General features: G+C 40.1%; 2 protein-coding genes across 2 annotated transcripts in view; both read right to left on the reverse strand.

The window, feature by feature from the left end:
• LOC103504897 (protein artichoke-like) overlaps positions 1-16,364 on the reverse strand; it is a 28,429-nt gene that overhangs the window by 10,962 nt on the left and 1,103 nt on the right. The window contains exons 2-12 of the mRNA XM_026820337.1: positions 10,717-10,786; positions 7,826-7,978; positions 7,121-7,320; positions 6,302-6,628; positions 5,750-6,005; positions 4,976-4,996; positions 3,417-3,589; positions 2,645-2,688; positions 1,929-2,298; positions 1,258-1,591; positions 391-982 (exon numbers count right to left, since the gene is read on the reverse strand). Of these exons, the coding sequence (XP_026676138.1) occupies positions 391-982; positions 1,258-1,591; positions 1,929-2,298; positions 2,645-2,688; positions 3,417-3,589; positions 4,976-4,996; positions 5,750-6,005; positions 6,302-6,628; positions 7,121-7,320; positions 7,826-7,959 (2,451 nt within the window). The 5' untranslated portion in view covers positions 7,960-7,978; positions 10,717-10,786. The remainder of the gene's footprint in view (positions 1-390; positions 983-1,257; positions 1,592-1,928; positions 2,299-2,644; positions 2,689-3,416; positions 3,590-4,975; positions 4,997-5,749; positions 6,006-6,301; positions 6,629-7,120; positions 7,321-7,825; positions 7,979-10,716; positions 10,787-16,364) is intronic.
• The window catches only part of LOC103504900 (tyrosine-protein phosphatase non-receptor type 4), a 32,467-nt gene continuing 24,071 nt past the window's right edge, over positions 7,969-16,364 (reverse strand). The window contains 2 exon segments of the mRNA XM_026820339.1: positions 7,969-7,978; positions 10,010-10,121. Coding sequence (XP_026676140.1) covers positions 7,969-7,978; positions 10,010-10,121 — 122 coding nt within the window.

Raw genomic sequence — 16,364 nt, forward strand, 5'->3', positions numbered from 1 at the left:
CAGCTGTTCCCAATGTAGACAACCTAACTAACTCAATCCTGAGGCTTATGAACATTAGAAGAATTAGCAGCTTTGGAAGAATCAGCAATTGTTTCCAAATGTAGACAGTCAAACTAACTTAGGTTTGCAGCTTATAAACATCAGATTATACTGATTATTATACATCACAGTAGCAGTTGTTCCCAATGTAGACAACCTAACTAACTCAATCCTGAGGCTTATGAACATTAGAAGAATTAGCAGCTTTTGGAAGAATCAGCAGTTGTTTCCAAATGTAGACAGTCAAACTAACTTAGGTTTGCAGCTTATAAACATCAGATTATACTGATTATTATACATCACAGTAGCAGAGAGTACCTACAATATTCATCTATAGAGAGTCACTCTTACCTTAAGCATGACCAAAGAATCCATGGACTGCATACTGTCCGTATCGAAGTACGAGATCTTGTTGTGACTCAAGTCCAATATCTCCAGGTTCCTCATCGAATGTAGTCCACACTGGTCCAAGCTGTTCAACTGATTGCTACTCATATTCACCATGAGCAGATTTGGACACGAGGTGAAAGCGTCCGAGGCCAATTCCTGCAAGGAATTCTCCTGGAGCTCCAAACTCTGGAGGGAGGGAAGGTTGCTGAGCGCAGAACTGGGAATGGACGCAAGTTTGTTCCGTGCGAAACTCAACGCGAGAAGGTTCGGCAGAGACTTGATGCTGTGGGTTGCCAAGTCCTCCAGCTCGTTATTCTCAAGGTCGAGAATCTCCAGTTTCGCCAACTTGTAGAAGGTGTTCTCAGCGATTCGTTTAATGCGGTTTTGTGGTAGATACAACTCAGTGAGACTTGGCATGGATGATATGGATTTGGACTGGAGTTGCGTAAGGCGGTTGTTACCCAGGTCTAGAGTTTTGAGTTTGGGCAGTGCGGAGAGAGTGTTGGGGAATTCGGTGAGGGAGTTGTGCGAAGCGTAGAGTTCTTGGAGATCACTGAAAATAGGAAAGACCATATTGTTTATTAGCTTTGTTTATTGTGTTCAAGGTTTGGGGCTACACTAAGGATTAATCAACGATTAGCACTTTTACTCAATGGGTAAACAAAACAATGATAAATAAGCATTGGTCAAGTTGGCTAATCACTGATTAAGCTTTAGTACTCATATGTCCTCAGATCTAAAAGGGACAAGGGTGAAACGTAATGATTATAAAATTACTTCTTTAAATAATATCTACTAATAAAATCAAATAACCATCAAGGCACTCACGTATTATTGGACAAAGCTGAAAAATTGATGTCCGTCATTTGATTTCGGCTTACGTCTAGGCGCTTGAGGAGTGCATTCCTCTTCAGCAGCTCATGAGGAATATTTTCCAGTCTGTTCCCTTTTAGACTTAGTTCGACAAGTTGAGGTAGCGGGTTCAAAGCTTGGTCGTGGATGGACAGCACTCGGTTATTGTGTAAGTCCAAAGCCTGCAGGTTATTCAGTCCATTGAAGGATTCAGCATCCACATGGACCAACTTGTTTCTGCCCAGTCTGAGCCACCGGAGAGAGGCCAGACCTGTCATGCTGTTTGGCGGGATCCTGTGGATACCGTTGTCTGAAATAGAGATTATTATAAATTTCGAGTTCCACTAGTGACTTCTAAAATAGTAACTAAAAGTCATTAGGAGGTGGGCATTTGTAAAAGTTTTACTTTAGTAAATTAGTCCTTTTTTTTTAAGAGGTTTCATAGAGGGAACTGTGTAAAACGGAGGTCTAAATGTCCCGAAATCGAAGAGAGAAGGATAAAAGAAAGCCAGCTCTTCCGAGAAAGAACTATATCAGTTGAGGATAAAGCTCACCCCGATCAGACGGGATGCCACTTTCATCGTTTGAAATACGTTGGCTAGGTCACTGTGGGGGAAAAAACCCGCAGTACTTGTTTTCCAACTCACCAGAAATGTCGAGCAGTTTCAGCGTGGGCAGCTGCAGGTCGGGCGACGAGGGTGAGGGCAGATTGTCAATCTGATTCTGGGCGGCGTACAGAAACTCGACCGCCTTGGGCAGCACCGGGACCTGGGTGATTCGATTGTGGCTGATGTCCAACTCGTACAGGTTCTGTGTGGTGGTGAACGTAGCCGGGTAGATCATGTCGATATCGTTGAAGGAAATGTTGACGTATTCGAGAGCCAAGTTCCCGATGAAGGAGGAAGGGTCGATGGAGTTGATGATGTTGCCGGAGAGGTCAAGACGGCGCAGGGACGGCAGACTGGCCAGGACCCGACGGTCTAGCTTTTGAAGCTTGTTCCGAGACAGATCGAGACCCTGGAATTTGAGAATTAAGTATCCGAATCATTGAAGTTTGATGATCTTTTGTGACACGTTCTTTTTTTTAGTAATTGAAAAAGATGACTTGGAAACTTGATTTTTTTTTGACAAATAATTTGTAAGACCCTTGCGTAAGTAAAGGTGTGTCTAAACATAGTTAAATTTATGTTGAGGTAAACGGTTCAGTCGACATCGATTGATATCCGGTCGACTATGTGTGGAGAAAAAGAAAAAAGGCGCATCAAACTGTAAATCTCCTCACAACCGTAATGTCTCCTTTTCAACAGCTAGTTTTAGTTAGTGGTCATCCAATTCGCTTACATATCTTTACCTGGGCTCTTACCTTCAAAGATGGCAGGTTCCAGAGTGGAAACTCGAGAAAGTTAGTCTCCAAGTCCGAATGTTTCTCCTCCAGCTCCTCCAGTTTTGAGAAGATCCACAAGAGAAACAAGACCTCCCCAGAGATATGGAGAATGGATATGAAGAAGGGGAGGGATGTAGTGGCCGGTTGATATTGGGAACGGAAATAGCCATTCGTTTCTTCTCAGTTTTGAAATGTAAAAGTTCTTACAATAAAATTATTGATCTTTCACAATACTCCATGTCTTTTCATATATAACAACGACCTATGAACTCAAAGCGAGAAAGTTTTAGATAACACTTCAGTCGATCATTTAAGACCGGTTTTAGCGTCATCTATGTTAAGCTATCGTCACTACGATACCGATTTGATTATATTTTCTGGATATTTTGAGTATTTCCTGATGGTGTTGGTTCTTTTCTAAATATTCTGATTCTATTTTGAAAGCTGAAAGTACCAAATACTTTTCTGAAAGTTGGAATTCATTTATAAAAGTTGTATCTATTGATTCTTTCTCTTCAGAAAGTTGAACTATCGTTCTAACGAAAATTTAATTGTTTTAAATACAAATGTACTTATTATTCTAGTCTATCTTCTGAAAGTTTAGATTCCTTTCTAAAAGTCTTAATATTATCATAATTCTCATTTGAAAGAAGGCCTTAGCCAGCCTAGTTAGCTTAGTTGGTAGTGCGTCTGCCTTGTAAGCGCTAGGCCGCGGGTTCGATTCCTGCCCGGGGCGGATTTAGAAAGTTAGAGAGGCTGTTGTTCGACAGCCTCAGTTCTCTCAGCAAGGGCATATTTGAGAATACCTCCCTCCCAATCCGAATGAGGTTGTTGCTTTCCAAGTGTAACATCTCCAGCTTGTGATGACCGCGCAATGTACCCGAAACAATATCTTGGAATCGGTTGAACGATAGGTCCAAATATCTGATGATAAGAAGAGTTGAAAATTTAGTTGCCAGCCTAGTTAGTTTAGTTGGTAGTGCGTCTGCCTTGTAAGCGCTTGGCCGCGGGTTCGATTCCCGCCCGGGGCGGATTTTGTCCTGATGGGATGATGTTCGTTCTCGGAACGGCTGGCTTTCTCCTATCCTGTCCTTCCCCGGCCGGAAAGAAGGTCCGAAGGCAAGAATCCTTCGGAAAGATTTGATTCTCTCCGATCAAAAGAATTCATCCAGTTCCTACTTCCTTGGTCGGGACAGAAGAGGCCTCGTCGGTCTACAAGCTCAGATAACTTGAAGGTCGAACTGTTCAGAACTTTCTTCTAGTTTGACGTCCTATAGAGAGTCACCCTTACCTTAAGCATGACCAAAGAATCCATGGACTGCATACTGTCCGTATCGAAGTACGATATCTTGTTGTGACTCAAGTCCAATATCTCCAGGTTCCTCATCGAATGTAGTCCACACTGGTCCAAGCTGTTCAACTGATTGCTACTCAGATTCGGAGATTCTGAACTTTTGTCATTTTTATTATTTCTCTATTTCTGTCCATTGTTCATTGACAAATACTAAATATGTATTGTGCTGATGCAAAACTTTAAGCCTTTTAGTTTTAGCTTCCCATATTCCAAGCTTTTAGGTACTTCTAACTCTTTTACCGAAAAAATGACCTCAATTCTTCGAGTTTTTTTTTAATGTGTTTTATTTAAAGAGGAGGTTAACAATTAGAGCCCTATTCCTCTTTGAGGTTTTATCTCAAGTTTTTCAGCAATATTGAGTTTCATTGAGTAGTGAGCACTATTTAAGTCATCATTAATTTTTATTAGGCAGTCGCTTCCCGAGATATTTTATGAAGAATTTCGCACTAACTATTATAAACTATTCGAATTCCTAGAGCGTCTAATAGGTGCTGAAACAAATGACACTACTGGGACTCGCACCCGAAATCTTTTAACTTGAAACTTTGTGGTTTCCAATACACGTTGCGTTGGGGAATGTTGTAACAGCAAATCACTTTTACCATTGGAGAATCGTTCTGGTAGGTAAAAAATATAATATTTATAGCTCCAGAGCCCCCTGTTTCATATTTTGAACCAAGAAATCCTCAAGATACGAGACATAAATACGAGTATAAAGAACGACCTAGGGGGAATTAGTATAAATTTTTGCTTTATTTTCGTACCTGGTAACCACATCTTCAAGTAGTTTCGCTATTTTTGGTACACCTTGTGCCGGATGTGAGGTTCTGGCTCCCCCTTGTCACCTGAGCTTTGCACTCTGGTTTCAAACGGGGTAAGAGATTTCGTATATCGTCCATGCAACAGCTTATTTGGATTTTTTTATTTATTTATTTATTTTTTTTTCTTTTCTTAGCAGACTTCTCAGCGCAGGCAACCTGGGAAAGCAGACAGAATAACTTTTAACCTGACAGTCAATTGTATACCAATTCCAAGCATTTGATGTTAACCAATTTTTGAAGAGGAATGGGGAAAAAGATTGATATTTTTATCAGTGTGTACCTCATTGAATGCGTACATAATACACATATTTAAGGTCCCACCGGGAAATTTACCATTCTCTTCTTAACCCTACATCTTTCAGAAAGAGATTGAATCCTGAATGACACAAAAATATCTCTTCGCGGTAGAAGTTTCCTGCCAAGTCAGTTTGGTTTTTACTTCAAAAAGAACCCATAAGTTTAATTTGAGGGGAAAATCTGTCATACTTATAGACTTCTCAGCGCAGGCAACCTGGGAAAGCAGACAGAATAACTTTTAACCTGACAGTGAATTGTATACCAATTCCAAGCATTTGATGTTAACCAATTTTTGAAGAGAAATGGGGGAAAGATTGATATTTTTATCAGTGTGTATCTCGTTGAGTACGTACATAATACACGTATCTAAGGTCCCAGCGGGGAATTCACCATTCTCTTCTTAACCCTACATCTTTCAGCAAAAGATGGAACTTATTGAATCCTGAATGACACAAAAATACCTCTTTGCGGTAGAAGTTTCCTGCCAAGTCAGTTTGGTTTTTACTTCAAAAAGAACCCATAAGTTTAATTTGAGGGGAAAATCTGTCATACTTAATCGAGAGCTGGGTTTCTCTCCTTCCTCTCTCCCTTCATCGTCAGTTTTCGTCTTACCTGTGAAAAGCGCCTCTCCGTACTTCAACAATAAGATTGTCATTCAGGTACAAGTCTTTGAGCGATGGAATGTCCACAAACGTGGCCTCCAGGAGTCGATCTATTCGGTTGTGATCCAGACGGACGATGGACAAACTTTGGAGGTCCCTGATGGCCAATCCAACTTGGGTGGCATCCGTGAAGTCATTGTAGGAGAGAATGATCTCAGACAGCTGAGGTAGTCGGTTGAGTGCTCTCGGTTGTATTGCGTTGATGCCTGAAATGGGGAAACGAGAGGTTTGATAGAAGGAACTGTAACAACGCAGATCTTACCGCCCTGAAATTGAAGAGAGGAAGAGAAGGACAGACTAGAAGAAAGCAAGCCGTTCCGAGAACGAACTTTAAATCTCTTTAGGATAAGTTCACCCCGGGGGGAAGGAGATCAAAGCCGCGACCTAGCGCTTACAAGGCAGACGAGCTGACGAGCTACCTTTCCAGCTAACTAGACTGGGATTTAGTTTTTAATAAAATAAATACTAAATGAAAAACTTGGAAAACTCTGCAGATACTCACCACAATTGGTCAAGTTAACCATCGTCAGCCGAGGCAGGTCATGAAGGAAATCGTTATCCAGAACCTTCAGCTTGGGCGAGTTGATGATATGAATCTGCTCCAAGAAGGGGAGGCCGAAAAAGTTACTCGCCGGAATTCGCTCCACGACGGGCGCTTGGATTTGAATGTAGCGGACTCTACCGAGACCGGACATGGTGGGGACGCGGTTGATCGCTCCGCCTAGGATGGTGATGGCCTCCAGGCGGGGGAGAGTGAGGAGGGAGTCCTCTGGGATACTCTTCAGATCTGACTCGACCAGGAACAGTTCCAGGAGCGAGGTTTCCAGACCTGGGCAGAAGGGACCGATTAAATATGGCGAAACATGCAGTTTAGTAGATCCCCTTCAAGCGAAAAAAAGCCGAAGGTCCATACTACATATGATCAGGTGATGTCGAAAACACGTCCACAATGTATGTAACTCTTTTTTTTTCTCTCTCGAGATGTTCGAAAGAGAAAACTGTAACTGCTAAGGTCTTATCGTCCCGAAAGCAAAGAGAGAAGGAAAGTAGGAGAAAGCCAGCCGTTCCGAGAACTCATCTGTTTAGGATAAAATCAGCTCCGGGCGGGAATCGAATCCGCGAACTAGCGCTTACAAGGCAGACGCGATACCCTCCAAGCTAAGGCTAGCTAGATCTGATATTTATTTACTGTAAATAGTGATATAGGCCGGGCGGCGCTTCGAACTCTTGACGTTCGTGTGCCTCCCGGTACGCTTGATTCTCGCGAGACGCCTTTCTCGTCTCGTCATGCATCACTAATTTACATGACAAACTTATTTACCCGACAGCCAGTTGGTTGCGACGCGCTCTAAGTTGTTATTCCTCAACATGAGTCTGAGTATCTTCAGCGTGCCAAATGCCTGACCAGGCAGTGATGGGAGACGGTTGTTCTCCAGGATCACTTCATCAATAGGCTGGGTGATCAGATGGGACGCTACTTTCATAGCTTGCAAGACGTTGGCTAGGTCACTGTGGCTGCACCTGATGGGGGAAGATTTATAGATTCGTAGAAGCTTACTCCATCCTTTAGGGCTGTTTGGCCCTACACCTAAGCCTCAGATTAGCTTTTTGTGTATGAAATCAAGCAAAAATAAAAGAGGGAGAAAGAAGAAACATGAGCGAGTTTTTGTAACGAATGTAAAGTCGTATTTTCCGTTCGTCTTCTGAAGTTCGTTCCCAGACTTTTAGCGTAATACCGCCTGTGCCTGTACGAAACCATAAGAAATCCAAGATGGCGGGTCATCGGAATCGTTTCCGAAGGGAAAATTAAACTTGACCTCTGGAAGCTCTCGTTTCTGTTGGTTGGAAATCCCTGATATTAATATAATTGGACCAATTTGTGGATTTGCCTTCTTCCGTGATTTAAAAATTCGTAAAAAACCGGCAGAGCCTCAATTTTCACGAAACCTTTTTCTACATAAACCACATAGACGACGCGACGGTAGAATGTATTTACGCAGAGGGTTCAACTGAAATGTCTCCTTACCAAAGCTGAATCTCGTCACCCCGTGAGGAGCACCGGCAGGGGAGTAGCTCATCTTCTTCCGCGGGACAGGATGTCTCCGACACGGACAGTGACGTCATAAAGACCACCAGGGCCAGGAGGAGTACGATCCGCATTGCGACATGTCAAACCAGCCTGAAACAATAAACAGAATTTAAATCAGTGGAAGTAGCTCATAGCTTTCAGTGCAACAGTCCTAAACTAAAATGGACGCGACACACAAGGGATAAGGAAGAGACCACCTCGTCTCAACATAGTTCAATCAGCCTGAGGTATCCTATGTATGGGATGGGTGTACACAAAGACCCTTTCATGTTTTTTACAGGTAAATTTCTGCAGAGTGTAGATACAGATCTATAAATGGCACAGTATTTCAGTTCGGTATTCAGTGGGTTCATTTGTCAACGGCAAAGGGTTCTTCTTGCCTTTGGAATCAATTTTGAAGAAACCATTCACCGAAGAAAATTTGAAACAAATAGCTGCTTAAATTGTTCCTAGGTACTAGTCGAATTTCCCTCAAACGTTTCCATCTTTAGGAATCACCTTGTCTCTAAATCCGTAAGTCACAGGTCGCGCGATATACAATGGTAAAGATGTGTTACAAAACACACTAAACCGTGAGAGATGTGACAAATTAAACACCATGTTTGGTCCGTAATGCTACACAAACGTTAAAAAAAGAGTTTTTGTTTGTTTTTCTTCTGTTTGTTAGTTTTTTTGTCTATTATGTTGACGATTTTTTTATCACCATAGTCGGGGGAAAGTGGATGTCATCCTCAGATAAGTGAGGCCTAAATCCGGCCGATTTAATTACTTTCCTTCTCAATTCCTGTTACACAGAGGTGAGAATGTTTTTACTTTTACTTTCGTTCGATGATTGACACATTATGACATTCGTTACCACCTGGAATACGCGCGTGTTAAGTAACGACGAGGCGGGAAATTGTTGAGTGGGTGTGGGAATGGGCTAGCTTTTAGGATGACTTTGATTCTACCAGGGACTAGCAGGATTTTAAGTCAAGCACTCAAAAAGGTTTACCACAACATTTTGTTCCGTTCTTCATGGGACCTTTAATTTTATTTTGCAACTACAAGCTGAAGAATCAGTAGCTAATTTCTCTTACCACTAAAAGCTGAGTATTTTTTATTATTATTATTTTTTTTTTTTTTTTTTTCACTAAATCAAAACATGGTAAAAAATGTCATAGAAATACAAAGTCAAAATCATACTGTATAATGAATTAAATTTAAAAAAAACACGATTGCATGATAATTTTTTGAAATATCCGCTGAAAGATTAGGTCGTCATTTCACGTGCATTATTTTTTGCACCATGTTCCACTAGATAGTTTGAAGGAGAAAAGTGAAAAACTTGACAACGTCTCACTTCAAAGTTCGCTGATCACAAGTTCTTAGATCGATCCAGTGATCTACTGGACAGAGAGTCAGACAACATGACGGCTAGCTAATTTCCACACGATGTACTGGTTTAATGATTTTTGAATATGATTACCTAGTATCTACCTACTGATATACTGATACCTATGTAAGTACCCAGTACCTACTTACCTATCTAGCTTGGTACTTATTGAAATTTCGAAACCTAGAAATGCAGGTCAGTGGGGAATTTAGAATAAAGATGGATGGCACTATTAATAGATATAATATATGTAGGTACCAACATATTACGAGTTATGTACGTGTGTGGGTTTATTGAAATATTTATGATGTGCCAACAATCTGGTGAGATTAAGTGTGTCTTTTGAAAATGAAGTTTTTCCAAAGCAAATATGGTGAAAGCTCATGTTGGAATCGCGGAAAAAACGTATTCTCTGCGAAATAAAACAATACAACCGTAAGAACAAGTAAGTTAAAAGAATGTCTAACAAAAACTTGATGAATAATGCGAAATAAAACAATACAACCGTAAGAATAAGTAGGTAGGTTAAAAGAATGTCTAACAAAAACTTGATGAATAATTACCTACCTAATTAATAATGAGGAATGTAGGTAGGTACCTACCTTCCTGTTCAATAACCTAACCTCTTTTGGAGATTTTCCTCCTGAATACCAGAATTTCGCAGCGGTCATGGTAACCCTAGAAGAAGTTTTTTTATGTAGTTTAGTTTTAAATACAGTGAGCTAATTCCCTTTATTAGAACTTACCTTAAGCTCGGGAAGGCGCTGAAGATGATTCTGATCTGGTTGGGATGTTCCATCTCGTTGTGAGCCAATAGAAGTTCCTCCACTGTGTTTGATCCTGCTGGTAAGAGAGGCTCTGGATCCAATACCCTGAGTCTGTTGTTGCTAAGGTCTAGACTTCTCCTACTGATATACTGATACCTATGTAGGTACCCAGTACCTACTTACCTATCTAGCTTGGTACCTACTTATTGAAATTTCGAAACCTAGAAATGCAGGTCAGTGGGGAATTTAACATAAAGATGGATCGCACTATTAATAGACCTACATATTTTAATCGTCAATTTTTACCCCCACTACCAAACTACTTCCATTTTATTATCCCCACCCCTGGAAAATCCTAATGTCAATTCGCATTAACATTACGAAAGGAAAATAGGCTTATGGTGAAAGCTCATGTTGGAATCGCGGAAAAAACGTATTCGCTGCGAAATAAAACAATACAACCGTAAGAACAAGTAAGTTAAAAGAATGTCTAACAAAAACTTGATGAATAATTACCTACCTAATTAATAATGAGGAATGCAGGTACCTACCTTCCTGTTCAATAACCTAACCTCTTTTGGAGATTTTCCTCCTGAATACCAATGATTTATTAGCTGCTATAAAAATAAGTACCTACCAACCTATAGTAAAGTTAGTAGTTAGTAGACCAATGCTTGATATCTTACCTACATAGTCATGAACCAGAATTAAGTTATGAATCCCGAAAGTCTAGCCTTGCAACTCATCAGAGGGAACCTGAAACAAATATGTAAACCATAAATTATTCCAAGAAGAATTTGCTGAAAGTGCTGAAACCCTGATTTTTGGACAGTAAGATATTAGTGCTTTATTTAGATTTAATGGTGGGTCCAGACTTGTGCAATGCAACGTGCAAAGTATTTGCATTGCACGTTGGACGTAAAATCAAATCTGACGAATGCGAACGTTTTTCATGTATCCGAGAATTTTTGTACCGATACTCAACTAGTAATCGCCTATAGTAGGTACATCATTTGTATTGCATTGCACGATGCTTTGCAAACACGTCCAAACTAGTGCAACGCACATCAAAGACATTCGTCAGAAAACCGCCAACCTCTCGGATACCCACAAACGTTTGCTGCAATGTTCAAAAAACTTTGCTGCAACTTAACGAATTTCATTGCATTGCACAAGTCTGGACCCACCATAAGAAACAAATGAAAAACTCCTATCCTATGCTACCTTAATTTGGAGCACCCCCCCCCCATAAATCACTTTTTGGACTTTTGCGCCCCCGTCTCCCTCATCGATAAAGTCCTGGATACGGACCTGACTTAGAGGGTCAGTCCATTCGTTCGGAACAGCTTGAAAAACAATTAGGACTGGCAATACCTTCTGGTAAGTATTTCAGTGGTGTGTGTTGCATAGAGGCTAGGGTATCACCGCTTTTTGTCTTCTTTACGGGGGTTTTTTTTCTCACCCCCGCCCCTACTAAGCTATAAACAGAGTGGAGCGGAGAGCATCGGGCTGTAGAGGGAAATGACGATCGACAATAGAGGGAAGCGATTAATTCAAACTACATAGAGCTGGGAGCATAAATCTCTACGAGTCTACACGTGGCGTTCCGATCCTAGCTGCCGGGTCGCGCTGCCGAGCTGCCTGGTCGCGCCATAAAGGTGACGTTCCGATCCTAGCTGCCGGGTCGCGCGACTTCCATTACAAACTTCCAGTCGAACAAATTATTACAAAAATATAGTATTTTAAATCACATGAAAACCTCACGGGCAGCGCGACCACACTGCTCTCAGAGCGACTGGGCAGCGCGACCCGGCAGCTTGGTTCGGAAAGTACTTCATAAGAATACATAGGAAGCAGTAGGCAGCGGTCGCACAGCTCGGCAGCTAGGATCGGAACGCCACCTTACGATCCACTTTGTTTTTAGCCTACGGTACCACTTCATACACAAAAAACCCACTCCAAGGCTTAGGCTTAGGTGTAGGGGCAAACAGCCCTGTAAGATGGGTTGAGCTTCTACGAATCTAAGGTACCACTTACAGAAAATAGTAAGTGACTTAGGGATTATTTGATTATGCTATTCTAAAGGTGTGTCCGAACATAGTCGACCGGCCGTCGATCGACGAGATAAATCTATGTGGTGGAGGCAGTGTGGAAGAATCAGTCGACATCGGTCGATGGCCGGTCGACAATGTGTAAACACTCCTTAAGACCACCAGTGGATACTGGATACTGTGTGTGGTTTTATAGCTTCCCCTTTTGAAGATCTACCACACCACTGCCTACAAGATTAGAACAATTAAGAGATATTAAGATAGACACTTGGATATTTGAATACTTCTTTGTCTTTGCGTGATTACGTAAGAATTAAAATGTACCTACCTAGTATAAGAATTAAAATGTAGGTACCTACGTATAAGTGGGTAGGTACTGGCGGATATCTTTATTATCAATGGCTGATGCAGGATAATTTATAGGCGTAATCTAATAGGTTGAAATCTGATGTATGAATACGAGTAGGTAGGTATTGCACCTGCGTATTGTTTCTAAAAGCAAACTTTGAATTTTGCAATATTTGTACCTAGTATAATAGTCATGCAATGTTTTTAAAAGTTTTTCCTCTATGACATGTACCTATTTCATGGAAAACTTGCCAATTTGCAAAAGTTGACTTATGACGAAATTTTTAAGAAAAACTTAGCATAATAATCATTATAGGTACCTCATAGTAAAAATGCAAGTGCAGAGTTGTAAAGTTCCTTTCAAGAACGCAGCCCAGATTTCGGTTAGTAGCCCAAGGTGGCCGCTTTTCTTTCTTATGCAATTACCTATACATACGAGTGTGTTATGCGTAAGTATTACCTACCTACTTCATAAATTATTATTGTTTATACATATAGCTAATCCTAAAATGGTTCATATCATATCCCGTCTACTTATTTTTACCATTTTAAATTTATGTATCCGGTGGGCCATTGTTTTTACTACAATACCTATACTAGGCCTAATATGACCAGCAGTAAGTAACTTAGACTCTTAGACAGTAGGTACCTACTTACATATCTAAGGGAAGTGATAAAAATATGACATTGTTATCATTTATTGTTATCAGATAGATTGGTAGGGAACTATTACCAATTTACCACACCAGGCAAACATAATTTTAAAAGTTTTGTAATTGAATTGGTACGTGTAACAGACTCTTGAGTAACCACTAAATGAGGCTAACTTTTTTTTAAGGAACTGTAACTGTCTTATCGTCCCGAAAGCAAAGAGAAAAGGGGGATAGAGTAGGAGAAAGCCAGCCGTTCCGAGAACGAACCTTAGTTCCTTAGGATAAAATCTGCCACCTAGGACACATATTTCAACAACAAATTATGCATTCTAATTTCTCTGAGATATACCTAGGCCGCCAAAGTTAAGCTACCCCGTATTACTCCATGTAACCCATGTTCCCCTATTTGTAAAACTTATTGCTGAGTCCGAGTATGGTACAGGTAATTCGGTTAAACTTCAAGCTAACTGTTGAGTTAACTCAAGATCACCAAAAAAAAATTGATTGATAGGTAAGTACCTAAGTACGAGTATTAGGTAGGTAGTGAAGGTACCTATACAACCTACACAATCAGAAATCTGTGCGAGCAAAACTTTACTATCGATCCAAGGACTTTCTGCTTGACGACCCGGTACGTTACCATTGACCTGTACGTCAGTCCGTGGCTAAACAGGACAAAGCGGTGATTAGGCTAATTGATTGAACGAAGTAAAGTCCAAGTTTTTTTTTTAATTGACGGTTCGTCTGTTGTCCGATTTTGATTAAATGTAAAAAATTAGTTCAACACACAAAGAAAATTGACCGCCAGAAGTGACAGGTGGTACATACTTTTTTTTTTAAAGAGGTTGGATAGAGGAGGGAGGTATAACTCCTAGGGCTAAGGTCTTATCGTCCCGCGAAAGCGAGGAGAGAAGGGAGACAGGATAGGAGAAAGCAAGCCGTTCCGGGAACGAACATTATCTGTTTAGGATAAAATCCGCCCCGGGCGGGAATCCGAACAATTGCTTAAGTATAGGGGGTGAGGGTATATGCTCCAAATTATAGACCAATACTTACTTTTAGTATAGTACAGCCCTACTACATTTAGGAGCAAAAAAAGTCTCCTAAATACAGCCTTGAGTGTATCATACATTGGACGGACTTAATCCTCCTGATCTTTCCTTGCATCAGGCAGGTTACCTGTCTAACAGAAAGAGAGCTTGGCATGGAAAACTTTAAGATTCAGCTGAGCGATCAAGTAGGCTAAGCATGTAACTGGTTGGCTGATTTCCTAACATGAGTCATGTGTTCAAGAGGGCATATAGCGAAATATACATAAATGTAAAAATAGGTACAGTAAAATATAAATAAATGTATAAATAGGTATAGAAAAATATAAATAAATTAATGTAGATACTTTTTTAAGTCAACTTTTTTTTGAAGAGGTTTGACGAGGGAACTGTAACTGCTAAGGTCTTATTGTCGCGAAATCGAAGAGAGAAGGGAGACAGAATAGGAGAAAGCCAGCCGTTCCGAGAACGAACATTATCCCATCAGGATAAATTCCGCCCCGGGCGGAAATCACCTAGCGCTTACAAGGCAGACGCGCTATCACCCAAGCGAACTAACTTTCTTCAAATGGTAAACGTTATGGATCCAGCCTAGTTAGCTTGGAGGGTAGCGCATCTGCCTTGTAAGCGCTAGGTCACGGGTTCGATTCCCGCCCGGGCCAAACTTTATCATTAACAGATAAGGTTCGTTCTCGGAACGACTGGCTTTCTCCTATCCTCCTTTTCGATTTCGGGACGACAAGACCTTCGTTGCTACAGTTCTCTCCATCAAACCTCTTAAATGTAGGTACCTACCTACCTACCTTATTTCATAATGAACAATAGAATATTGTACTCAGCGAGGCATGAACCCCCGGACTCTAGACTACACGGCACGCTTACCATGTCAGGTTTGACATGGTAAGCGTGGATGTCTGTTTAGAAGTGGCAAAAAAAAAAATCCCCGTTTTAAAAGGTATACTTAACATCATTTGTACACCCTAGTTCACAAAGGGTTATGTGGTATTATTAAAAGGTATACTTAACCCTACCTATTAAAAGGTAGGGTTATTAAAAGGTATACTTAACATCATTTGTATACCCTAGTTCACAAAGGGTTATGTGGTATTATTAAAAGGTATACTTAACCCTACCTATTAAAAGGTATACTTAACATCATTTGTACACCCTAGTTCACAAAGGGTTATGTGGTATTATTAAAAGGTATACTTAACCCTACCTATTAAAAGGTAGGGTTATTAAAAGGTATACTTAACATCATTTGTATACCCTAGTTCACAAAGGGTTATGTGGTATTATTAAAAGGTATACTTAACCCTACCTATTAAAAGGTAGGGTTATTAAAAGGTATACTTAACATCATTTGTATACCCTAGTTCACAAAGGGTTATGTGGTATTATTAAAAGGTATACTTAACCCTACCTATTAAAAGGTAGGGTTATTAAAAGGTATACTTAACATCATTTGTATACCCTAGTTCACAAAGGGTTATGTGGTATTATTAAAAGGTATACTTAACCCTACCTATTAAAAGGTAGGGTTATTAAAAGGTATACTTAACATCATTTGTATACCCTAGTTCACAAAGGGTTATGTGGTATTATTAAAAGGTATACTTAACCCTACCTATTAAAAGGTAGGGTTATTAAAAGGTATACTTAACATCATTTGTATACCCTAGTTCACAAAGGGTTATGTGGTATTATTAAAAGGTATACTTAACCCTACCTATTAAAAGGTAGGGTTATTAAAAGGTATACTTAACATCATTTGTATACCCTAGTTCACAAAGGGTTATGTGGTATTATTAAAAGGTATACTTAACCCTACCTATTAAAAGGTAGGGTTATTAAAAGGTATACTTAACATCATTTGTATACCCTAGTTCACAAAGGGTTATGTGGTATTATTAAAAGGTATACTTAACCCTACCTATTAAAAGGTAGGGTTATTAAAAGGTATACTTAACATCATTTGTATACCCTAGTTCACAAAGGGTTATGTGGTATTATTAAAAGGTATACTTAACCCTACCTATTAAAAGGTAGGGTTATTAAAAGGTATACTTAACATCATTTGTATACCCTAGTTCACAAAGGGTTATGTGGTATTATTAAAAGGTATACTTAACCCTACCTATTAAAAGGTAGGGTTATTAAAAGGTATACTTAACATCATTTGTATACCCTAGTTCACAAAGGGTTATGTGGTATTATTAAAAGGTATACTTAA

The sequence above is a fragment of the Diaphorina citri genome, unplaced genomic scaffold (assembly GCF_000475195.1).
Source record: "Diaphorina citri unplaced genomic scaffold, Diaci psyllid genome assembly version 1.1 scaffold139, whole genome shotgun sequence".
NCBI lineage: Eukaryota > Metazoa > Arthropoda > Insecta > Hemiptera > Psyllidae > Diaphorina > Diaphorina citri.